We start from the raw sequence: 24,355 nt of genomic DNA, 5'->3' as shown, positions 1-24,355 counted from the left end.
GTCCTTCTGACCTGTTTCAGTGCTTTCAGATTAGACATTGTGCCAAAGTTTTATTCCCACAGCAGTGGGAGGAGCTTATGAGCCAAGACCCTCTTCAAAAGCCAATTATCTCTAAAGTTTATAATGAAATGTCATTTTTTGATTCCTCACCAGTTACTAAAGGCTGCTTGGGAACGTGAATTGGGTCTAAATTTGGGGGATGACTGGTGAGACAATGCTCTAAAAGAATCAGACAGGTTCAGTCTGCGTTCAGCTTTCTCTCATACAGTCCTGCTCTCTCTAAAACCTGACTGTCACAGATCCATCCCAGTCTCACTGACTCTCTGGCTCATCACTTACTCACTTTTGGCAGAATTATTTCGATTTCATGCAAAGGACATTTTCAGTGATCATTAAACCTTCCCCCCATGTTGCCATGTCCCAGTTGACCTCTAACCAATAAATATTTTAACGTTTACTTTCTTAATGGCAGGACATTATCTTCTTCTTCACTGGAAGTCGACTAAAGCTCCCTCCAGCATTCAGCGGTTCAATGACACCATGTCTTTTCTAAAATCAGAGAAGCTCTTAAGATATTACAGTCCATTACAGTCCTGTAAGTGTAGGTCACTGGGAACTACAGCAGTCCTGGTGTTTACTGGGAGTAACCTTCGAAGACCAAAAGAAAAAGCTGAAGCCTGCAGTGATATGATTCAAATGTGCTGCAGTGGAGAGCTGAGGGGCTACTGACAGTGTTTCACTGTTCTTTGCTGCCTTCTGTTGTTTCCTATTTATAGACTTCTCTCTTTTAATCCCTCTGTCACCCCTCCCACCATCCTCCTTGAATTTTGTGAGATAGGTCAAGAGCCTTTTTTTAGTTTCACAGTCCTCTCACAATAAAGGTAGAGGGAGTTATAACTGCCAGTCCTCGTGCTGTGTCTGAGTGTGCTCTTGTTTCAACTGCAGGATCAGATAAGCAGCCATGGATGATGTATATAAAGCAGCGGTGAGTACTGATAATGCCGAGTATGCTGTTATATTTCCTTCTATAACATGTCTTCCATGATATACATATTTATTGGACAATTACATAATTATATTATAAGACAGACTGTATAGTTGTTTTTTAACAACTGTCAGTGTCCTCCTGAAAATGTGAAGTTATGTTATTATTGTAAGCTTTGCGTTACTGTAGCTTTACAGTGAAATCCAAGTTCAGTCAGCCTTGTGTACCAGTGTGATATATTTGACCAACTTCACAATGCAGTGCAATGAAGAATTTTAGGAGAAAGTTCATAGAAAAGAAAAAGGGATTCATTTGAATATTTGCCTGAGGTCACCAAGCTCATGTTGGAGTCAAGCCGCTGGTCTGAAAATGGTTTGAAAATGTCACTTTTATATGTATAAATAAATGGTGCCTGACAAGAGAACAAAGAACAGCTGGACAGTTGAAGGGAAGAAGAGAAGTGACAGCTGCTGACTCCGTCAACTCAACTTCCATAAACAAGAATAGCAAGTGAAGAAATTAGTGTCACATTGCAGTCCATACTGAGAGCAGGAGTGAAGCTGCAGACGTGAACCTCTCCTGCTGCTGAGTGCCACAAACAATCACCAAATGAAAAACACAAGTCAGATGAATTTCATGTCAATTAAAATGTGATGTTTTCCTCCAGGTCGAGAACTTAACAGAGGAGCAAAAAAATGGTGAGGAAACGACTTCTTTTCATTGCTGTCTTTCTCTTTATTAGATGAAATGAAAAATGCTTTATTCATCCCACCTTTGAGAAAGAAGTTATAGCATTATAATTCAGTGTCATTTCTACAGCGCCAAATCACAACAACAGTCACCTCAAAGCACTTTATATTAATAATATGAATATGTTTTGTTTTCATTATTTTTTGTGTTCATTTTGTTTCAATTACAGATCCTGATTATTTTTCATGACAGGAGAAACCAATGAACCATTTCAGGCTTTTATTTTAAATACTTTTTGAGGGATTCATGATCATTGCCTCGGATTTCCATGTGCGAAAAAAGGCCTGAGATTGTGAAGTATCTGATATGTGAAGCTACGTTTTCAAGCAAGCATAAATAAATATTTTAGACAAATCAAAGATGGTTAAACAGAAAACAAACAAAATAAATAAAACTAAATTGATAAATTTGTGGTTGTTGGATTTGTTTCATTGTTTGACAATAAACCTCACACCATAGGAAAGCCTATTTCTTTCCCATAAATGGTGCCAGAATAAATAACAGTATTTTTCCAGTGTAAATATTTTATTTTGTTTTCTGTTTTCCATTGTGGATAAATTATAAGATTATAGGATTTAGGTCTTTGTGTTTAAATGACAGCTTTTATCATAACAAAGGATAATCAGTGAATTCCTGTAATATTAGATGCTGTAAACAAGCCCTCGATAGAAACAGTTCAAAGTTAGTTTTGTCTTCACAGATGTTATATTTTCAGCATCAGTCTGGTCTGCATCGGCTGTTTGTTGTTGTGTGCAACGTTAACAACAATCTCAGTAACAACAATGATTTGTTTTTTCAGAGTTCAAAGCTGCGTTTGATATCTTCATTCAGGATGCAGAGGACGGCTGCATCAGTACCAAGGAGTTAGGAAAGGTGATGAGAATGCTGGGACAGAATCCCACTCCTGAAGAGTTACAGGAGATGATTGACGAGGTGGATGAAGATGGTATGTCAGTATTAGTATGTTGCCATCAGGAACATGTTTATTTCATGACATGGTTTGCATATTTAAAAAAAATTAAAAGGTGAAAAAGACATTATAGTCCTGATTTATTTATTTGCTGTATTTTCACAGGAAGTGGGACGGTAGATTTTGATGAGTTCTTGGTTATGATGGTCCGCTGCATGAAGGAGGAGAGCAAAGGAAAATCTGAGGAGGAGTTGGCTGAACTTTTTCGCATGTTTGATAAGTAGGTCTCTTTTGCGTTTTTTGTTCACACGCAGCCAGAATACAAAGAAAATACCACCAGCCTGATACCAGACAAATCTTTGCTGACTGCCAGTAGGAGATTGAGGGATGTTTTGAATATTATTGCGTATGTAAAGTACACATACAGTAAAAATCTTAATGCCAAAAGAGCTCAGCGAGTATTCCACGTAGGATTGATGAGTGTATTTTTATGTGAAGGAATGGAGATGGATACATAGACTTAGAAGAGCTGAAGTCCATGCTGGAGTCCACTGGAGAGGCCATCACTGAAGATGACATCGAAGAGTTGATGAAGGATGGAGACAAAAACAATGATGGCAAAATTGATTATGATGGTATGGGAAGCAGTTTATTTGCAATTAAAATGTGCACAAAACAGCTTACTCCTGACAACATAAGGAGAAAATTTTCATCACGTTCACAAACCATTTCACTGAGAATGATTACAGAGTCACTGAGCTCTTTATTGTGGCTGACAAAGTGCATAAAGTAACAAAAATCAGAAACTGAGTTCAAAAGGCAAGTAAACAAAATCCAAAGGAGTAACTGTGAAAATGATATTTATGGACTTTGATTTTAAAACCCATAGATTTTAAATCAAACAGTGTTGTGTAGAAAAGTTCAAAATAACATTGTTTCCTCCATTGTACCCAGTCATGGATAGTTAGTAATGAATAGCTTTGCTGATGTGACTGATGTACTGACCTGTTCGTTGTCTCTGATAGAGTTCCTGGAGTTCATGAAAGGTGTTGAATAAAGGATTCTGCCGGAGGCTTCACATCTTCTATCTTCTACATGCGTTGGCAACATCATCGAAGGCCTTCTTGAAGATATCTTCACCGGTTTTTCTAATACTGTACCTTCAAGGCCTTAACAGCTTTTCCAGGAGATTTCATTGAATAAAATATTTTTTCTGAATAAAAATACTTAGATGTTTGTTTTGTCTGTCATAAAATTTTGTGTAAATTAGCTTAACTGAAAGTGAATTAGTATTATTTCTATGGTGCTTAACTGAGCTGCACAGTCGTGTTATAGTTTCAATGGGACACTGGACTCCAGCGCAGGACACGAGGCAGGAATAAAAGTTCGAGTGGCTTTTCCAAGGCTCCACAGAAAGAGACTTGGCAGGTAATTCCAAGTTTTCCACTCGCTTCCCTCCTTGGTACATGAGGCTATGCACAAAGGAGATGACAGCAAAAGAAGAAGCCTGGCACTTTATAACATCTCTCAACTTATTACTGTATGTCCATATATATTATGACTGTGGACATTCATATGTCCACGTCCATATACACCACGCACTTGGCAAGACACAGAGACAGAGACAACGGGTGGAGGACAGAAGGATAAGTTGACTCTGGAGGATCAGGGAGGTTTTTATTATCCCCAAACGCAAATTTGTTGTGCAGTCAGTAGAAATCACACAACCATCAAGCAAAATGCAATAATGTGCAACAAATACACAACAAAGCAATATGACCATTGAGAACATGGTGAGTTATTTAAAAGACGAATGGTCGGGGAGTTGCAGTCCTGTATGCTGGGATACTGTTTCTACAACCAGATGGAATCAACTCAAACTCCTGTAATAAGGAGTGTCGAGGAGCTGCCATAACCTTCTACAGGTGTGGAAGCTCATTCAGGGTCACACCTGCGATTGTGCTGGACTCTGTCACTGTATCTTGAAGTATCGTTGTGCCTGCACCAGCAGACAAAAAAGAGAGTGGAAGAGCAGATTTAATAAAACAGTAACCTAAAATTAGATGTGCTGGGAAGCTTTTCTACAGACAGCATCCACCTAAAGCTCAAAGGTAACCTTATCATCAGTTATAGTGCTACAGTATTAATACTGCTCAACGACCTGATCCTTTCTTAAGAGCTTGAAAAAAGGACATGATTGGACTTCTTTAAGCGGTACATGTGGTGGTTCTTATATGGCTGTTTTAAACTGTTGGAGCGCTCAACACACTTTATACAACATGCCTCATTCACCCATTCAGACCCTTTCATACAAGCACTTTTTTCTACAGATGACCTCTTCAGTCTCAGCTGACTGCAGGTTTCCTGCACTGATCAATGGCCATGAGTACCATTCGCAGAGAGTTGGGGAATGGCTGCAATCACAGCATTGTAAGATGGTGACAGATGTACCCTTAGGCCCCCTCCTCCATTCAGAGATGGTCTTTCCCTTTTCACGTAAATGGCCTCCTTGACTCCGCCCTCAAACCAGCGTTCCTCCCTGTCCAGGATGTGTACATTCTCATCCTTGAAAGTGTGTCCACTGGCCTGTAGGTGTAAAAATACTGCAGAGTCCTGGCCTGACAAGGTAGCTCTTCTGTGTTGTGCCATCCTCTTCACCAGAGGTTGTTTGGTTTCCCCGATGTATAAATCCTGGCAATCCTCCAACAGCGTACACTATGTTACTCTGTTTGTGTTGGGGGATCCTTGGGGTGGACCAATTTTTGGCCCAGCGTGTTTTGGGGTTTAAAAGCCACAGAGTTTCACAGAGCCTGCAGTGTTTACAAAAAATGCGTCTCAACTGTTCTGACACTCCTGACACATACGGGATTACTACAGGTGATAAGGGAGAGCTTCTGTTTATAAGGTTGGAAACCTGCAGTCAGCTGAGACTGAAGAAGTCACCTGGATGAGTGACGACACATTTCTTTCCCTGAAACGCTACGTCCAGATGAACAGAATCAACGTTTTTTTGGATGACATTAATAATGTTAGTCAGTACTTGATGCAACTCAGTTTTTAACCAGCAATTAAACAGAGAACAAGTATATTTATTTATATATTAACTTATATGTATAGTGTATTTCTTATTTATGTATTTGACCTGGGGATAGAATCATTTTTAAACTGGCAAAATAAAATGTGAAGCCTAATCCAAAAGGTAGACCGGGAATCTTGTTTTCCAAATCCAAACTGGGAGCTGGTTCCACAGAAGAGGGGCCTGAAAACTGAAGGCTGTGCCTCCAATTCTACTTTTAAATACTCTAGGAACAACAAGTAAATTAACAGCCTACAAGGTCTTTATGATGAGCCTGATTTTTCAAGACCTTGTATGGGATGAGAAATTTGATTCTGGATTCAACAGGGAGCTAATGAAGAGAAGTCAGTGTAGGTGAAATATGCTGCAGCATTTTGGATTAACCGAAGGCTTTTCAGGGAGTTTTTAGGACTTCCTGATAATAATGAATTACAGTAGTCCAGCCTAGAAGTAATAAATGCATGAACTAGTTTTTCAGCGTCACTAAGAGACAGGATATTTCTGATTTTAGAGATGTCGCACAAATGGAAGAAAGCAGTCTTACATATTTGTTTAATATGTGCATTGAAGGACATGTCCTGGTCAAAAATGACTCCAAGGTTCCACACAGTGTTACTGTGTTACTAAGAACCAGGTCATTTTCCTTGCTAAGGTCCTTCTACACCGATCGCTCAGCGTGTCGGGGCGACGAGCTCTTGGCAGCATGGTTCATACTTCTTCCATTAAGTGATTTTGGAGTTCACAGTGCTCACTTCAATGCTGAAGAAATCTTTCTGTACATTCCCCTAAATCTGTGCCTCGACACAATTTCTTGGACTTTGGCTTTGAGTTTGTGCTCTGACATGCACGCTCAACTACTGAGTGTGTACATTTTCCACCGCAGGTGGACTCCAATGAAGTTGTAGAAACATCTGATTCATTCATGATCTGATCTCATTTTTACATTATGGGCTATTGTGTGTCGAACTTTAAGGTGAAAAATGAATTTAATCCATTTTGGAATAAGACTGTAACATGACAAAACGTGGAACAATTAAACTTGTGTTAATACTCTCCAGATGTGCTGCACGTGTGCTGTTATGGTATCCACTGCTACCATGAGGTATTAAAACATTAACAAATTAATCGTATTCAAGCACCACCGGACACCTGGAAACGTAGTGTTTGGTTTATTATATATAAGAAGCAGGTAAAGCTTCGGGTCAGGGTGCTGTCTCACTGCGGGGGGTCTTCATGCTGACTCCCCTGATGGATGTCTCCGTTAACACACATACAAATAAGTTACCAGTTAAACAGTGAAGCTAATCAAACACCATGTTGAGTGAGGGTGAAATGCCAAAACATCTGCCTGCCAGGTGAGGTCAGATCACTGCCATGCTAAACACAGAAACAGGTACAAGGCCTACGCTCTTAGTGTTGCCATGTTCCCAGTTTCTGATGGTCACATAGCATCTATGGGCAGAAGGTCTGTTTAATAATGGCTGTGGTGTTTTGGTTGTTTGAACCAGATGGTTGGACCTTATTTACCCATTTCAATATACCATTTGTATACAGTACTGTAATATTACTGTCATCTCACACCTAAGGTAAAATATTTCACATTAAACTCCAACAGAGAAAAAGAAAAGCAGCTCATGTGATTCATGGAATACAGAATGTGGGAAAACAACAACAACAAACAAAAAATGCTAACTTATTGTGCACACACATTTTCTGCAGTTTCCACCTTTTGCACCTCGGTTCATCAAAGTACCATCATTCCTCCCATTTAGCTTTTCTTTCTGTCGTAGCAGAGTCATCTGCATACAGATGTCAGTTCTATCCAGCAGAATTACACTATTAAACTTGCTCACGGCTCACGAGTACATTCCCCTCAAAACATTTCCCTTTCATGAGGGCGTCACTGATGTTTTCACTGCTAACAGAAAACAGGACACCCTGTCTTTAAATCTCATTTCATTTATAGAAACTCCCACCCTGCTGTCAGAGAGCATCGTTTGATGTTTGAGCTGATGAATGGTAATGAATGGTCTCTATATTATTGCATAGTGCCTGTTCTGATGAGCCAGGCTCATCTATGAGCGTATGTCTTTGTTGTTGGAGAAAAAGTAACACATCATCTGCATAAAGACTGATTTTAATGCCCTTTATCACTAAAGCCTGTCTGATTGATGCTGTGGTTTGTTAAAAATTGTAAACAGTGAAGGGCAGAGTGGGCATCCCTGCCTGGAGACAGAAGCTGGAGGATGTTTGCTCATTTGTCCTGACACATGCTGTTGGGGAACTATTTTTAACCAGTTTATGAAACCAAATGTGTGTAAAGCTGCAAATAAAAATTTCCAGTTAACTCTGTAAACACTTTTCTGCATCTACAGACAATATTGTGGTTTCAGTGTTTTTACTACATGAGTAGAAATCTGATACTAAAGCCTTAAACACACAGTCAGATAAGGGTAATCCAATCTCTCCTCAAAACAAAAACACCAAATATAACATATCATTCAGCTCAGATTTATTTATGTAGCTCCAATTAACAACAACTGTTCCCTAAAGGCGCTTTATACTGTCGGCTACAGCTGACAGTATAAAGTCATTTGGTTGGTTTGGATAACAGTTTGAGCGTCACAAGCTGACAGGAGAGACAAAAAGAAAAATCAGTTCCTAAAATACAAAAGGAGCTCCAGCACTGGAGCGCTGCTAGCACTTCCTGTTGAATACAGATCATGCTCACGTTACTTTAACAGCCTCGGGTACTTTATAATGCGAGCATACAGCACTAAACACTTGTTTAATGCTGTATGCACACGTCCTTCTTGTACTCAGGTGCTTAGAAACGATCCTTAATCAAGTTTTTGTCAGCCACAACATTAAAGCCATGTGCCCAGTGCTGTGTCGGTCCACCTGAGCTCTAAACAGCTGTGGCCGAGGACCTCTGGTGATGTCACTTGGTCTCTGGTTCTGAGACATTTATGTGCGAATTTTTTGATCCTCCATGCATCACGTTTTAGTAATACTCAATGTTTTTTAAGCTGTAAGTAGATTTAATGTTGGGGCTGATTCCTATATAGCTTCATTTATTTCATCAGTCCATGCATTAGTAAAATTCTGTTAAACACTTTTGTATATTTAACTTGATAAAAACCAACCTTTCACATATTCATCACTCAACCTGTATCGACCTGTTGAGCTCTTATATTTCCCCTTTTGCAAAAATGTTTGTCCTATTGTGATAAACCGCTCTCTGTGAGCACTTCTTGTGACTCCACTCTGTTCTACCTTGTCACTTCTCTCGCCTGTCCTGCCTCTGAGTCACATCACAGGTTTACAGGAGGCACAAACAGGGACAATATACATATGAAGGTCTACGTTTGCAGTCAGTCATATACGACGATGAAATGCTCTGTAAGAGTGTAACTAAACAAAACTGTATGATATTCGTACGCTCTTGTCACACTGTGTCATGTTGTAAATGGAACTAAGAGTAAATATAAAAGTTCTCATTAACATTTAAAATTGAACAAATGTCACTTCAAAGTGAGGCCTTGGTCTTATTAAACACCTCTGCTCATCTTCCTCTCTGCTCACAGCTCAAAAAAAAGGAGAAAAGCTGAGGTACAAAGTGAGAATTGGGACCATTTGTCTCCATAAATCATGACATGTTTTATTGTCCAACTCCTTTTAAACCAGATCACATGTTTTGAGGATGCGCACTGAGCCAACCTGTGCTACTGAATTTCACTCTTTGTAATTTTGGTATTTTCACATAGAAAAGACTTTTTTTGTTACATCACACTACAGCTGACGCTACAAAAAGTCTTTTTATTTATATGCTGACACTACACCTAATAGCAACGCCTGACTGCAGGTTTCACATGAAGAGGTGTGATTGGACAAACTGGGATTAGCAGGGACAATGTGGAATTGGACATGTTTAGAAAGAAAATGTAAACATTCCCAACCAATCTGACTTGTTCATTTAAATCCAGATTCAGAGGATAAACAGACATTTATTCTGCACATCTGCCACTGGAAACATGGTGATGATAAACACAGACTTAGACATCAGGACTTTAATATAATGAGTCTCCGTGTGGGTCTGTCTCATATCAAAAATAGTTTGCTTTAATGGAGAAGTACTACAAGAATTTGTACACTAATGATTTTGAACCTGGTTGATTTCCTGTCCAAACATTTGCTACTAACCCCTGAGAGAATGATCACATCACTCTCCAACAACACAGGTAATCAGTGAGAACACAAAGCGTGCTACAAGTGTACAAATGACACGTGAGAAATAAATGAAATGGGACACATGTAGAAGAGTGCAGCTTGTCTGGCCTTAAACTGAATGTTGGAGGTTGATATAAAAACAGCAGTCCAGCAGCCTGACACTGTCGCAGCTATCATGGTTTCTGCCTGTGAGCTACGGACTCTCAGTCAGCTGCAGGGTTTTACCTCGGGAGGGCCGTGCCCAGACACACACCCACCCATCAGGTCTGACTCGCTTTAGAGCTTTAAGTCTATTGCGTCCAGCATCCACCTCCTCAGTCTAGTTGACACGGATGCCTGAGATGAAGGGCAGCCCGGTGGGAACCCTTTTCTTGTACTCAACATAGTCCTCGGCGAAAAAATGGATAAGGGAGAGCTCCTCCTCCTCTATCCGCTCCCGGAAGAACCGCCAGCTGGCTATTGTGTAAGCCAGGATACACAGTGGGTTACACAGCATCACCTGCAGCAGCCAGAAAAAGACAACAGATGTCAGCAACAACAAACAATTCATTAAACTGATTTAGAAAACCCCTCCAATAGTAAACCAAATAACCAGTGACTGAGGTCTGTGTAGCAGCAGGAGTGGGACATGTAGTTCATAGTTAGTACTTTAAGAAATCTTTCATAATTCTACACAAAGTGTTCCAAAACATACAAACCACAAATGATGCATTTCAAGCACTGACAGCTGCATTAAAGCAGCCGAGCAGTAACCCTTCATATCCCGTCCTGTGTGCCCGATCACATCTTCTGTAATGTTTTTGCTTGTTTTGTTTTAAGTTTGGATCTCAGCGTTAAATCTTGACAAATGTATTTGTTATTAATTGTTCACTGCGTCCCTCCTACAGAGAACAGATACTGGTCCTGCTCATGGTGTAAGGACCTTCTATGGCCCTGTCCAGCTCTTCTACAGTAGCAGCCTATCGGTGCCACACAGCAAAGCAATGGCACACACAGTATCATCACAGAGCAGCTGGACTACAGGTGGTACCTGCAGGGCACAGGCATTGCTTCATACTGCTAGCAGTGACACTGATCCTGGCCAAATGACAGACTAATTTAAAATAAATAAAATACCCTCCACCTGGAAAACTTCCTGTTTTGTTCATTTTTTTTTAAACTCGAAAGCAGCTGAAACTGAATAATCTCGTTACCTAACTGACCAGATCCATATCCCACATGTTTAACTGACTTGATGCTATACTCTGATCAAACTGTGTTCCTTGTGTTTAACAAACAAGAAGATAAAATGATCCTAATTGTAAAAATACACAGTATCAATATTTTCTTTTACCTTTATTATTGTAGTGGTGGAGTGTTGCTCATTACTCTTAGATACGACAGAGCTGTTAGATGCATAGAAAACTGCATCTAAATCATTTGAGATATACATTTAGATCATCTCAGGGTTTCTAATATGTTCAATACAAATTCTGATTCAATTCACTGATGAACAAACTACTGCTGAAGATCCACTGCACATAAACAGCACTTGAAAACGATATAAAGTAATAAGCCCACTTGACTTATTTATAGCTCAAAAGGGCTTATTTACATTTTTCAAGAATTACATTCTTTATTTTTAAGAAGATCCATGAAAGGTGGAGACAGAGTGATCTCATTACATCACTCAGCGAGCTCTATTAACGAGCAATAATTAATATTCAAAAGAGAGAAAAAAACAACACAGGCTTTTAAATGAACTGCTTACTGGTTTCCATTTTAGAAATTGCAATGTTTTAAAGTTTACCAACATCTACCTAACAACCCTCAGGTCAGCGGCTCCATCTTCTACTGGCCCATGTACAAAAATATTAATGCGATGTACCAAACACAAATTTTTATATTATTTTACTTTCAATGTGAAACGTGTTACGATAGCATTGAAATTAATATGGTCTAGTGCCCCCCATGCCCCCCTTTAGGCTCACCCCTGCTCTCTTCCATGTAAAATAGGATGGCTGCCATCATCCTTCAGCAGTATCATTTAAACATGCTATCGGACTAAGTTCACAGTTCATCTGCGGGTTTTTTCTCTGTATAAAACAAACAGCTGCTGAGTTGCTTTTCTTCATGTTGGAGTTTGTTGATCAGCTGCTTTGATGAAGGACTCACACTTGCTTTTTTCCCAGTAAAGGTTTTAATGGTGACCACAGGAACAGCGATGCTGTTTTGGACGACATAAACCTCCGCCTCTTCGCTCTTTACAGTTTGTAAACAGACTCCACGTTAGACTGCGCCAGCATCATCATCACTGCTGCTGTTGGGGGCTGCGTGGGCTTAACAGACATTATAAAAGATGGATGTAGCTTCCAGATCTGAAAGTATTTGCTCATCTGCCGTCACACACATATGAACTTAACTGACATCCCATTCTTAAACTACAGGGTTTAAGGATTTAGGATGTCGGCACACCCTGCAGCATAACAGCTTCAACTTGTCTGGGAAAGCTTTCTACAAAGTTTAGGTGTGTATGGGAATGTTTTAAAAATCACCTAGTAGTGCATTTGTGAGGCTGATGTTGGATGAGCCTGATTCAGTCTCTCCTCTAATTCATCCCAAAGGTTTTCTAAAGAGCTTGGAAAGAAAGTGAAAAGACTTCTTTATCCCCAGAAAGTTGATTGTGTTCATCTGATCGTAGTGTTTACAGTGGGAGAAACGTTCAGAGCCTGAAGACTTCTTTAGTCATTTCACAGCTAGCTGCTAGCCCATGCGGAGCTTATAGCGCCTTCCTGCACTGAGAATACGAAGCATACGTGGCTACAGGACGTTTCCTGTGAGATCAAACTTCTACCATACACCTGGTAGATGGTTCGGATTAGTGTGTGAGCACGTTCACATCATAAACTGTGATCCAGAGTCACTCTGGAGTTTGTTTGGAACCACAGAACCAAACAGTCTCGCTGAGGCTGCTTTGGTCTGCACGTGAGCGCGATTACTGTGTTCACACCTGCACAAACAAACCACACCAGGTGGAAAAATGAGCTGAAGTTAAACACTAACGATTGCTGCTGCAGCTCACCTGTGTTCCTATGCTCCAGTAGAACCAGCCCACATAGGAGGGGTGTCTGAAATAGGCGTAGACCCCACTGGTGACCAGCACATGGCTTTGGGCCTTCTCATTCTGGACAATGTGATTGAAGTTGGAACCGGCTGTCAACATGGCTGCCTTCCGTAATCCTTCACCACACAGAACCATGAAGAGACCCAAGAAGCTCAACCAGCTGAGTTGCTTCAGTTCTATAAGAGATAAGAAAGACAGATGAAATACTGGTGAGCACATAAAAAGCCTGAGAGCGCAGATCAGGATCTGACCAGCTGCTGGTCTGCAGGCCAACAGGAAACCAGGGTACATCACTTCCTTTATTCAACAGAGGTGTGAGCACATTAGGTGTCAGTATGTTCCCATGAAAGGATGATGGCTGGCCTCTTTCTCCTTTCTTCTCTGTTATCTATTAAAAAAACAGATTATTACATTTCTTTGATGTTGATGGTTACATGAATAGCTGTTCATGCATTTTGCATGTCGCCACAGGTTCCCAGCTAAACTATAATGTTACTTAAACTTAACAGACATGTTTACTTCCTATTTTGAAACACGAATCTCCAACCACTCTTTGGAACTGTTGATTGTCATACCCATGTGACAGCAAGGAAAGTGATACATCTCTGGCAGCAGCCAGCATCATACTGGGTACTACGACACGGCCAGAAGCTCTGCACATAGGATGTGAGTCAGCCATGAATCCATTAGCCCATGCACACGCTCCACAGTCTGGATGTAATCTGAGATCATTGTTATTTCAGCATGAGCTAATATACTGGATCAGGCAACCTCCCTTCTCAACAGTTCTGAGTGGACTGAGTGCAGGTCATTACACAGATGACACACCAACCTGGAACGGTCAGCTTCTCCACAATGAACTCCACCCATGATGAGACAGCAGCCAGCGTGTACTCCACACTGTGGTTGAGCAGGAATGAGTCCAACGACAGGCTGCGAGGGTTGATGATGGCCGTTACCAGATACTCGGAGTAATGGAAGAACGACAGGGAACACATGTACCTGCAGAGAGACAGGATTACTTCACGTTCAACTGTAGCCGGCCTATATTAGGAAAAAACACATCCTGATGTCAACGTACGCAATCTATGTAGAATTTAACCAAGAAAGTGTGACATATATATAGTTTTACACAACATAACAAATGTACATACCAGCCAAAATGTGTCCAAGTGGTTTCAGAGAAGGTTATAATTAAACCACAGCCAAAGGTCACTCCCAAAAAGCAGGCCCTCACAGCAACCTAGAACGAGGACATGCTGTTAACCCACTCTGCACTCACTTTTTCACTGTCCAGGTATTTAAAACTCGTCCTTCACTATTACACCCGTCTGCTCCTCATTCACAAACATGTATTCTGTCTTGCTTCTACCGACTTTAATTCTTCTCCTATCCAGAGCATATCTCCACCTCTCCAAACTCGATCCCACCTGCTCTGTACTCTCACTACAGATCACAATGTCATCTGCAGATATCAAAGTCCAGGGAGACTCCTGCCTGACTTCATCTTCAACCTGTGAACAAGATGGGGCTCAAGGCAAATCCCAGCCCCACCTGTGGCTCAGAAGGGGTCATCTCCAGATCGATAGTTTGTTTCACAGCTCCTCCAGTCTGAATGTCAAATGATCAATGGGCAAGCTGCCCCCTGTGCATCCACAATGCAGAGTGTGAGTGAATGACAGACAACGCACTCATTGATAGGAAAACCGCTTGAATAAATGTGTGTATTATTGGATGAATAAGTCTTGTAGTAAAAAGTGCTTTGAGTGCACAGTATACAAGTACCAGACCATGTATCCCCTGGAACTCATTCCAGCTGCACACCTCACACACTTCTATGTCACTCCTGACTTTACTCATACAGTACCACAATGTGTCTCCTAGCATCCTAAGAGATGCTTTGTCTACATCCAGAAAGACAGTACCTTATCTATACTTCTCCAATGCAAACATACAATCTGTAGGGGTCTTCTCAGTCTTAGTTCAAAAACTCTTTCCCATAGCTTCTTGGTAAGGCTCGACAGTTTTCTCGCTCTGTTGTTACTACTGTGCTACATATCACCCTTGTCCTTGAGAAGCAGTACCAGTATCCTCCTCCTCTATTTCTCAGGCATTGCATTAAACAATGTGTTTGCAAAGTCCGCTGCCCTGCTCTCTCAGAGAGACCAAGACAATCCCATAACTCCACAGGTATGTTATGTGGACCAAGCGCCTTTCCACTTTTCATTCTATTTATAGCCCTCACATCTTCCTTGCTAATCCTATGCGCTTCCTAATCCTGTAACTGTCCTCCTTTCTCTCATTTTGTAATTTATCACTGCCTCTTTCTCCATTCATCAACTCAAGCAATGCTGTATAAGTAAATTATATTAGATACAAACCAATACAGGACTAAATGAGCAGATTTCTGAATGGACTTCTGTATTACTTTCTTGTCACAGCACATAAAGTAACTGTTAGTACCAGTTATCGAGTTTAGCCATTTCAACTGTCTAAAATCAGCAAGTTCCTAAGCTTAACAGACTTCTATGTTTAGCACATTAATACCAACAGCCTCTCTCTTCTTTTGCTAATGAGATTAACTCAGTGTTAGCTAGGCTAGCTAGGCGACTCAGTTTGATAACATTAGCAGCAAGATTTAGCATTTAATATTAAATGGCGTAAAACTAGATTGCTATATTAACTGCAGGATGCCAAAAAAAAACTGAGGTCACAAAAAATACGACTTCAGCATAAGATTCAGCACAAAAGCAGGAAGTTGGTAACCTTATGACAGCACCTACCTTGTACAGAGGTCCCTTGTATATCAGAAGTAAGAGGCCGTTAATAAGGGCAATATGAGAAGAAATCGCAATTTTCCCGGGAGTCTCGGTCAGATAATCAAAGACCCAGTCGTGACGTCCAAACCAGGTTCTGATCAGAGGAATTACAACCACGCTAAGCCCTAAGATAAAGCCATTTATACTTACTCTAGCCTCTAATACCAACTTACTGCCTGCCATGATGGAAATACTGTACAGTGGTAAAATGAGATATCGCGAGAACTAAATGACAATCTCGTGAGGTCATGTGACTGCCTTTGTATCTTATCAGCTGCCAGTACAGAAAACCAGAAGAGTCATGCGGATCAAATAAACAGTTTTGTGCTTCAATAATGAATTGTGCAATAAAATATGCGTTAATACATGCATTTGTTAAAAATGATTTTATTATTTAATAATTAAATTAAAAATGAAAGCACTATTTATAATTCAATATTTCAAAATTGATTGAATATTTCAAATTGAAAATAAAATTCACAAACAAAGAATTAAACTCTCAATAAAAACATCTTTTCAAAAACGATTTTCGAATTCCAAATTAAAATATAGATTTAACCTGGTGCTTCCTACCTGCCGACCGTTTTTAGTATTGCGATGTTTTGCATGTTTCTTACAGTTTGAAGCAGATGCAACTATAAGAATCAGCACTGAGCCCTTACATTTCTATACAGTGTTCAAGTGATGACTGCAACCTACAGCCTTTAAAATCATGATTAAAATGCTGTCTGTAAACACATCAGTCCATCACTTTCTGATACTTAGAGTATCAGAAACTAAGACAGAGTTATTACAATGATAGCTGTCATTTGTTATTCCTTATATAGGAGCTATATGTGAGTCTCCTTTTTTTTGGGGGGGGGGGGGGGGGGTAATGAGGTTGGTTTGGAACACTGTATTTGTGCACAGCTGTGGGGCATTCATCATTAAAAAAAAATCACAAACGTTATGTGCTGGTGACAGGAATAGATATGCTCTGCAGGAGCACGGAGGAAATTCTATGATGACATTTATGCTTGTTAAACACGAAGCTCATACAATGATACTACAGTCTGAGTTGAAACAATTCAATTCAGTTTTATTTATACAGCACCAAATCACAACAATCCAAACAAATTTAATGCCCAGTAATTCCTTTAGTTTGCGAGACATGAACAAAGTGTCCTGGTCAACCAGGATCTCTTTCGGGATACCGACTCGGTAGAGGACCTGAAACAGTGCCTGTGCCATACACTTTGTGGAAATGGTGTGCACCAGCAGTGCTCCAGGATATTGTGTTGCAGTTTTCACTAGAACTACTACAAAATTATATCCCTGTACACTCTGGTGAAATGTTCCAATGAGGTCTATGCCAACACGCTCATACGGGATCTGCTCATCACAGATACCTTCTGGAATATCGTCCTTAATCTGGTGTTCCCACATTTCATCCAGGACACATCCTGAATGCAGTCAGCTGCATAAAGAGGACATGATATTTCCTCCTAAAGCATTAAATCAAACCCGATGTAAGGTCAAAGGTCTTCACTTGTTTGTTGAACTAAAAATGGAATCTGGAATTCTTTCACACTGTGTTTTGCTAATGGCATGTTATTCACCATCACCACCAAGTCATGCATATCAGAGTAACCAGGGAGGATATTACATATTAATAAACATATAACTTTTTACAGGACTGAATATAACATCATTATGTAAAAGTGCAGAGCCTCTGTGCTTTATCTGATAATGATGTGGAGTACTTCTCACATCACACAAACAAAGGTCGCGATCATAAAGTCCTGGATTTGTCCATCTTCTGGAGCAGGCCTACAGTGGAGATTAGCTTCAGTCTTCCTGATGTTTCTGAAATGAAGTCGCTCTCAGTGGGCCAACAGAACAACAGGACGGCTGTGATGAAACAAAGGGAGGAAGGTTCTGCAAACCTCTGAACCCAGGAAACCCAGTTTGGTCCTGATGCCATGAAACTGGACACCTCATTGCCAGTTATCAGTCACTTCAGCGCAAAGAGCAAAACTAGAAAAAAAACTAAGAAGTGTTGGTTTTGTTCAGTCTGCTCTTACTTCACACATTGATGACCCAGGAAATGATGGGATGGATGTGAGTTACTGGCCTCAATTCAAAATGGTTCATACTATGATACTCAGGAGTGGGTCCTTCGCTTTTAAGCTAGAGTGTAGGGCCCAATGTTTGTGTTGTGCTGGCTGCTGCACTCTGCTTGTACGTCATTTTTTTGCAGCCGCTCTACGTGTACTTGTCATTTTCAACTGTATCTCTCTGACTTTGTATCCTCTGCAAGAATTTGTGTTGTATTATGTTCAAATGTTTAATAAAAACATGTATTGCTCCTTTATAAAGAAGAAAGCTTTCCAACTATCCTGATTAGTGAAGAATGTGTCATTTATGGATCTAAAGCCCGTTTCCCATTAGTAGAGATTAGATTAGATTAGATGAAACTTTATTAATCCCTCGGGTGGGTTCCTCTGGGAAATTCAGTTTCCAGTAGCACAGCACCGACAGAAGTTGCATGTTACAGATAGAGTAAGGGGAATGAGAGTAAGGATATAAGCATAAATATACCATATATACACATATACACATATATTAATACAGAATATATAATATAATATTGTCCATAATGTCCAGCAGTTTCTTTAGTGTCCTTTTCTCTGCCACCAGAGTGTCCAGCTTCATGCCGACCACAGAGCCAGCCTTCCTGATTAGTTTCTCCAGCCTGGATGAGTCATTCTTTGCTGTGCTGCTCCCCCAGCACACCACAGCATAGAACAGTACTCCAGCAACCACCGACTGGTAAAACATCCTCAGGAGCTTCCTGCAGATGTTAAGAGCTCAGCCTCCTGAGGAAGTACAGTTGGCTTTGGCCTTTTTTATACAGGTGCTCTGTGTTGCATGACCAGTCCAGTTTGTTGTCCACCCACAGCCCGAGGTACTTGTATGTGTTAACCACCTCCACCTCCTCTCCCTCTATCTGAACTGGCAGTGGACCTGGTCTGGACCTCCCGAAGTCCACAACAACTGTTGTTATGATTTGGTGCCGTATAAATAACACTGAATAGATTTTTTCTCATGTACAACTTTTGACATAAATATACTTCCATAAACCTTTGTCTCCTGTTAACAAAGTGTGTGATTACTCACAGATTAACGTCTATGACAAATTACTTGGTGGACTGAAAGTAATACATTTAAACATGTTTAATCCAACCTGCAGATATGGACACTTAATGTCACGCTGCTCAAGTCTTGTAATTAAGCTGATTTTTAAAATTAATATATACTTGGAGAGACACACACTAGACGACAACCACACACACAAGACGACAACCCCACACACACACACACACACACACACACACACACACACACACACACACACACACACACACACACACACACACACACACACACACACACACACGCTATCCAATATGATTCTGGAATTTAAATATAAAATATTTTAAATGATTTCAACTTCAATCCACGTGTCAAAGATATGCAGCAGTGACATTAGTCCATTTGATGTTGCATTTTTACAATAATACAGTTTTAAGTGTACTGAGTTGTAACAGTGTTTTTCCTGATTCTTTTCCTAATAGAATGATTTGAAAAAAATTCTTCCACTACTTGACATTTTCAGCTAATAACAAATATTTTTGGTAACATAGGAAATATTTACTTAACTATGCAGAGAAATATTTTAATTCTTCAGCCAGGAAGGAATGTAGAGTTCAGACAGGCAGCACAAATGATTTGTTATGTATGTTAGGCATGATTTGATCTGATTTATTCTTGTGAAACTGTGTGTGTGTGTGTGTGTGTGTGTGTGTGTGTGTGTGTGTGTGTGTGTGTGTGTGTGTGTGTTGGGGGCACTCTCCGCTTTCTATAAATGTAATGCTAATACTAATTATTTTCATTGGTGTATGACTTGTTTACAAATCAATAAGCTACACTCGAGCATTGCTGGACATACAAATGAAACTCAGGTCATGAGAATATTTCATCAATTCAATTATCTTAAAAAATGAAAAAGATTTTATTTATCCATATCAGATTTACATTTCATCACATGGAAAAAAGCTAATTTCTTTACAGTTACATTCAAAACATCAAACATCAAGAACAAGTTAAAAAAAGAAGATCTACTCAGCAGAGGAACAGACTTGTTCCTGGGATGGTCACTGAAGACAACAGACAGAAATTTAACTCACGTTAGTTTGAACTATGATACCCTGAACTCAATAAGGAATTCTGGACCATTCATTTAGTATTCACTTGCATTCTATCTTCTTTGGCTGCTTGAGAAATAACTGGAAATCTTGCTTTGGGACCTCAAAGGAGACAAAAGCGAAGCTGGAAAACAAAGAAAAAATGCAAAAGGAAATTTTTATAAGTCAGATGTCGTGTTCATTTTATTATTTAAAATCCTTTTCGTTACTTAAAAAAACATGACATCAAACACACAACAGGATGACACATGGAAAAAAGTTTCCAATTTCGTTGTACTGTTGTTCTATGTATGACTGTGCAATAACAATAAAGAGTTATCTGTATCTGTCATGTGTTAAGGCGCTGACAGAAACCGAAAAATAAAAAACTAAACGAGAACTGAATATTCAGTTTTGCGGGGTGGGTAAAGTTATATGCCCACAGTATATTGTGAAGTGGCACCATATAAATAAAACTGAATGAATGAGAATGATTAGTCACAAGGTAAAGCACACTTTTCTAAACCACAGGGATTTACCTTCAGGTTGTTCTTGCTGCTCCTCAATCATAACAGGAACATCAGGAGCAGAGACTGGCTGACCTATCAAGCCATCCAACATGTCTTTGTACTGCTTCTTGTGGTTAGGACGAATAAACATACCAAATCCTTAAGAAAAGGAACACAAGAAAGTTGTTTCAAACCATAAACATTTACAGGAAGATAGCAGAGAACATCTCATGATCTGGAAGAACACTTACTGACAAGAAGGCCGAAGTTCTCATCTCTCTCAGTGAATAAGTTCACTGCCGTGGTCACCAGTTTTTCATAGTTGTCTGTGTTTTTGTAGGTGTGAATAGCCTGAAAGAGCTGTGTCGATCTCTCTGCCCCAAGAGCTTTTTTCACATCAGTCAGAAAGGTAGTGTGGACTTCATTCTTTGATGTAGAACCTGATCAACATAGTTTTATGCTTAACCACCACTGACACACATTACATGACACAAGTTTTTTGTATGGGTATGTATCAAGTAAACATCATTACTGTTTGACAAAAATGCAGCATGATATGCAGAGAATAGGTGAAAACATCAGCTACAGGTAGACCGAGCAGTCAGCTGAGACTGCAAGACCAGGCTCACCAACCTGTGCACTGCCTGGATTGATTACAAGAAGGCCTATGACTCAATGCCCCACACCTGGATCCTGCAATGCCGAGAACTGTACAAGACCAACAGGACCCTAAGAGCCTTCATTAGAAACTCAATGGGAATGTGGCGTACAACACTAGAGGCCAACTTCAAGCCCATAGCACAAGTCACCATCAAGTGCGGGCTCTACCAAGGAGATGCTCTGTCCCTGCTGCTGGTCTGCATAGGCCTGAACCCCCTCAGTGAGATCATTGGCTACGGATACAGACTACAGAACGGAGCAGTTGTCAGCCACATCCTGTACATGGATGACATCAAGCTGTATGCCAAGAATGAACGAGACATCGATTCACTGATCCACACCACCAGGATCTAAAGTAATGACATCGGAATGTCGTTCGGACTGGAGAAGTGTAGTCGGATGGTAACAAAGAGAGGGAAGGTAGTCAGAACTGAACAACATTGCAGACATAGAGGACAGCTACAGGTACCTGGGGATCCCACAGGAAAATGGGAACCATGAAGAAGCTGCTAGGAAAGCTGCAACCACCAAGTACCTGCAGAGGGTCAGGCAAGTCCTGAGGAGTCAGCTGAACAGTAAGAACAAGATCTGGGCTATCAAAACCTGATCAGATAACCTGCTGGGATAATAAGCTGGCCAAAGGAGGAGATAAAAGCCACTGACATCAAGACCAGGAAGCTCCTGACTATGCATGGACAGTTTCACCCCAAGTCCAGCACCCTGAGGCGGTACGCTAAGCTAAGGAAGGAGGCCGGGGACTGTGAGTGTCAGCACCACAGTCCAGGATGAGACAACAAACAAAAGCCAGAACACTCCACGGTATGTACCACCAGCAGATAGAGGAGGTGGCTGACATCCAGAAATCCTACCAGTAGCTGGACAAAGCTGGACTGAAAGACAGCACAGAGGCACTAATCATGGCAGCACAGGAACAAGCTCTGAGCACAAGATCCATTGAGGCTGGGGTCTATCACACCAGGCAAGACCCCAGGTGCAGGCTGTGTAAAGATGCCCCTGAGACAATCCAGGACATAACAGCAGGGTGCAAGATGCTAGCAGGGCATACATGGAACGCCATAACCAAGTGGCCGGCATAGTGTACAGGAACATCTGTGCCGAGTATGGCCTGGAATTCGTTTTTCATGTTTAAAATGGAATATTGTGTTTCATACCGTTCTGCAGCATTACAGTCTTCTTCTCATCGTTGGACAGAGTGTGATCAGGTTTGTATCCACAGCCCTTCCCTGTCAGCTCCTGGCAATTTTCATCAAACCTCTTTTTGTGATGTGGGCGAACAAACTGGTAGAAGCCTGTGACACACGGCAGCAACAGCAGTCAACTACAAACTGTTTTGCACTAACACACTGTTAATGTGGTGCCCTGATACTGAAATCATGACTTTGACATTGATATTATTCCTGTGTAGATATCAAGACTAATAATGATGACAGTTATGTTATGTATGTGATATTACCACAAAAGAAATAGTAGCAATTGTAGAAAATTTTAAAAATAAAAAATCTACTGACTGTGATGGTATAGACATGGTTATAATTAAAAAGACTTTAGATTGTATAAGTATTCCTCTTTGCTATATTTTTAATCTTTCGCTACAATCAGGAGTATTTCCTGATCTAATGAAAGTGGCAAAAGTGATACCCTTATATAAATCAGGAGATAAGCATAGTTTTAACAATTATAGGCCAGTGTCTCTTTTGTCACAGTTTTCAAAAGTGCTTGAAAAACTCTTTGCGCAAAGACTTGATAGTTTTATTGAAAAATATCAACTAATAAATGAAAATCAATTTGGATTTCGTAAAAATAGATCAACGGCATTAGCATTGTTGACTTTCATTGACGATATTTCATCTGCAACCCATAATAATAAATATACAGTGGGGGTATTTGTTGATTTAAAAAAAGCTTTCGATACGTTACAACATTCTATTTTGATTTCTAAATTGTATAACTATGGTGTGAGAGGAGTGGCATTGTATTGGTTAAGGAGTTATTTAGAAAATAGGTTGCAATATGTACATTATCTCGGCAATACCTCTGAAAGATTGAAGATTGTATGTGGCGTTCCTCAAGGTTCTATTTTGGGACCTAAACTTTTTAATTTATATATTAATGATATCTGTGACGTATCAAAAAGGTTAAATTCTATTTTATTTGCAGATGACACAAATTTTTATTGCTCTGGAGAGAATTTGAAAGATTTGGTTGAAATTATGACTTCTGAGATGTTAAGATTAAAAAAATGGTTTGATGTAAATAAATTATCTTTGAATCTGACAAAAACGAAATTCATGATATTTGGCAATCATCTAAAGGAGGATGAAGTCATTATGTCCATTGATGGAGAATTGATTGAAAGAGTTACTGAATTTCGTTTTTTGGGTGTAATAGTAGATGAAAATTTGACGTGGAAATCTCATATTGAGTATATTAGAAAGAAGATGGTTAAAAGCATTTATATTTTGGGAAATGTAAGAGATTTATTAGATTATAAAACAATGCGCATTTTATATTTTTCATTGTTTTTCTCATATTTTAGTTACTGTGTTGAAGTTTGGGGGAATACATATGAGAATACTATAAAACCCCTAAACTTATTACAGAAGAAAGTGATACGAATGATTCATAATGTTAAATATAGAGAACATACAAATAAATTATTTATAAAATCAAAATTATTAAAATTAGGAGATTTAGTGAAATTACGGACACTATTAATTATGTTTAAGGCTAAAAATAATATTTTGCCCTTTAAGTTACAAAGAGTATTTTTAATGTGTTCAGGGGGAGAAGATAGCAGAAGGAAATTTTATTTTAAGCATCAGTTAGCTAGGACTACACAAAGATTAATGAGTACAACGGTTAGGGGTATACAACTGTGGAACTCTCTTCAGTATAATTTAAAGAATTGTATAAGTTTACATTGTTTTAAAAAGTGTTACATGCTTAAAACGATAACTCAATATGAAGAATGCGAATGAAATTGGAGTTCATTGAAAAAGGATCCATTATAATTTTTTGTTTTATTTATTTTAATTTTATTTTTCTCCTTGTTACTATGTGGAGTGG

The 24,355-nt window shown here is 39.7% G+C and overlaps 3 protein-coding genes across 3 annotated transcripts in view; 1 reads left to right on the top strand and 2 right to left on the bottom strand.

The window, feature by feature from the left end:
• Positions 1–856: 856 nt before the first annotated feature.
• On the top strand, positions 857–3,881 carry LOC146364396 (troponin C, slow skeletal and cardiac muscles-like). The gene is made up of 6 exons (XM_084916385.1): positions 857–985; positions 1,653–1,683; positions 2,535–2,681; positions 2,811–2,925; positions 3,144–3,280; positions 3,671–3,881. The coding sequence occupies exons 1-6, from the start codon at positions 962–964 to the stop codon at positions 3,700–3,702; spliced, it is 486 nt and encodes a 161-aa protein (XP_084772511.1). The 5' UTR covers positions 857–961; the 3' UTR covers positions 3,703–3,881.
• A 4,335-nt stretch (positions 3,882–8,216) lies between these two features.
• Positions 8,217–16,082, bottom strand: icmt (isoprenylcysteine carboxyl methyltransferase). Its single transcript, XM_084916380.1, has 5 exons — positions 15,838–16,082; positions 14,209–14,297; positions 13,887–14,056; positions 13,013–13,230; positions 8,217–10,450 (listed from the first exon to the last, which is right to left on the bottom strand). Exons 1-5 carry the CDS (start codon positions 16,054–16,056, stop codon positions 10,271–10,273), a joined length of 876 nt encoding a protein of 291 aa, XP_084772506.1. The 5' UTR covers positions 16,057–16,082; the 3' UTR covers positions 8,217–10,270.
• Positions 16,083–19,696: 3,614 nt separating this feature from the next.
• rtel1 (regulator of telomere elongation helicase 1) overlaps positions 19,697–24,355 on the bottom strand; it is a 42,214-nt gene continuing 37,555 nt past the window's right edge. The window contains exons 29-32 of the mRNA XM_084916356.1: positions 22,441–22,578; positions 20,860–21,048; positions 20,639–20,767; positions 19,697–20,244 (exon numbers count right to left, since the gene is read on the bottom strand). Of these exons, the coding sequence (XP_084772482.1) occupies positions 20,174–20,244; positions 20,639–20,767; positions 20,860–21,048; positions 22,441–22,578 (527 nt within the window). The 3' untranslated portion in view covers positions 19,697–20,173. The remainder of the gene's footprint in view (positions 20,245–20,638; positions 20,768–20,859; positions 21,049–22,440; positions 22,579–24,355) is intronic.

Source organism: Perissodus microlepis, chromosome 20 (assembly GCF_051167445.1).
Source record: "Perissodus microlepis isolate ML-2025 ecotype Zambia chromosome 20, ASM5116744v1, whole genome shotgun sequence".
Lineage (NCBI taxonomy): Eukaryota > Metazoa > Chordata > Actinopteri > Cichliformes > Cichlidae > Perissodus > Perissodus microlepis.
This window is presented reverse-complemented; position numbering and strand designations above follow the sequence as displayed.

Excerpts from the sequence above, each read along its gene's own strand:
- LOC146364396 (XM_084916385.1), top strand. The coding sequence starts at position 962 with ATGGATGATGTATATAAAGCAGCG. Across the intron at positions 986-1,652 it reads ATGATGTATATAAAGCAGCG|GTCGAGAACTTAACAGAGGA; the intron begins GTGAGTACTGAT and ends GTTTTCCTCCAG. Across the intron at positions 2,682-2,810 it reads TGACGAGGTGGATGAAGATG|GAAGTGGGACGGTAGATTTT; the intron begins GTATGTCAGTAT and ends GTATTTTCACAG.
- icmt (XM_084916380.1), bottom strand. The coding sequence starts at position 16,056 with ATGGCAGGCAGTAAGTTGGTATTAGAGGCTAGAGTAAGTATAAATGGC. Across the intron at positions 14,057-14,208 it reads ACTTGGACACATTTTGGCTG|GTACATGTGTTCCCTGTCGT; the intron begins GTATGTACATTT and ends GTCTCTCTGCAG. Across the intron at positions 13,231-13,886 it reads GGAGAAGCTGACCGTTCCAG|AACTGAAGCAACTCAGCTGG; the intron begins GTTGGTGTGTCA and ends TATCTCTTATAG.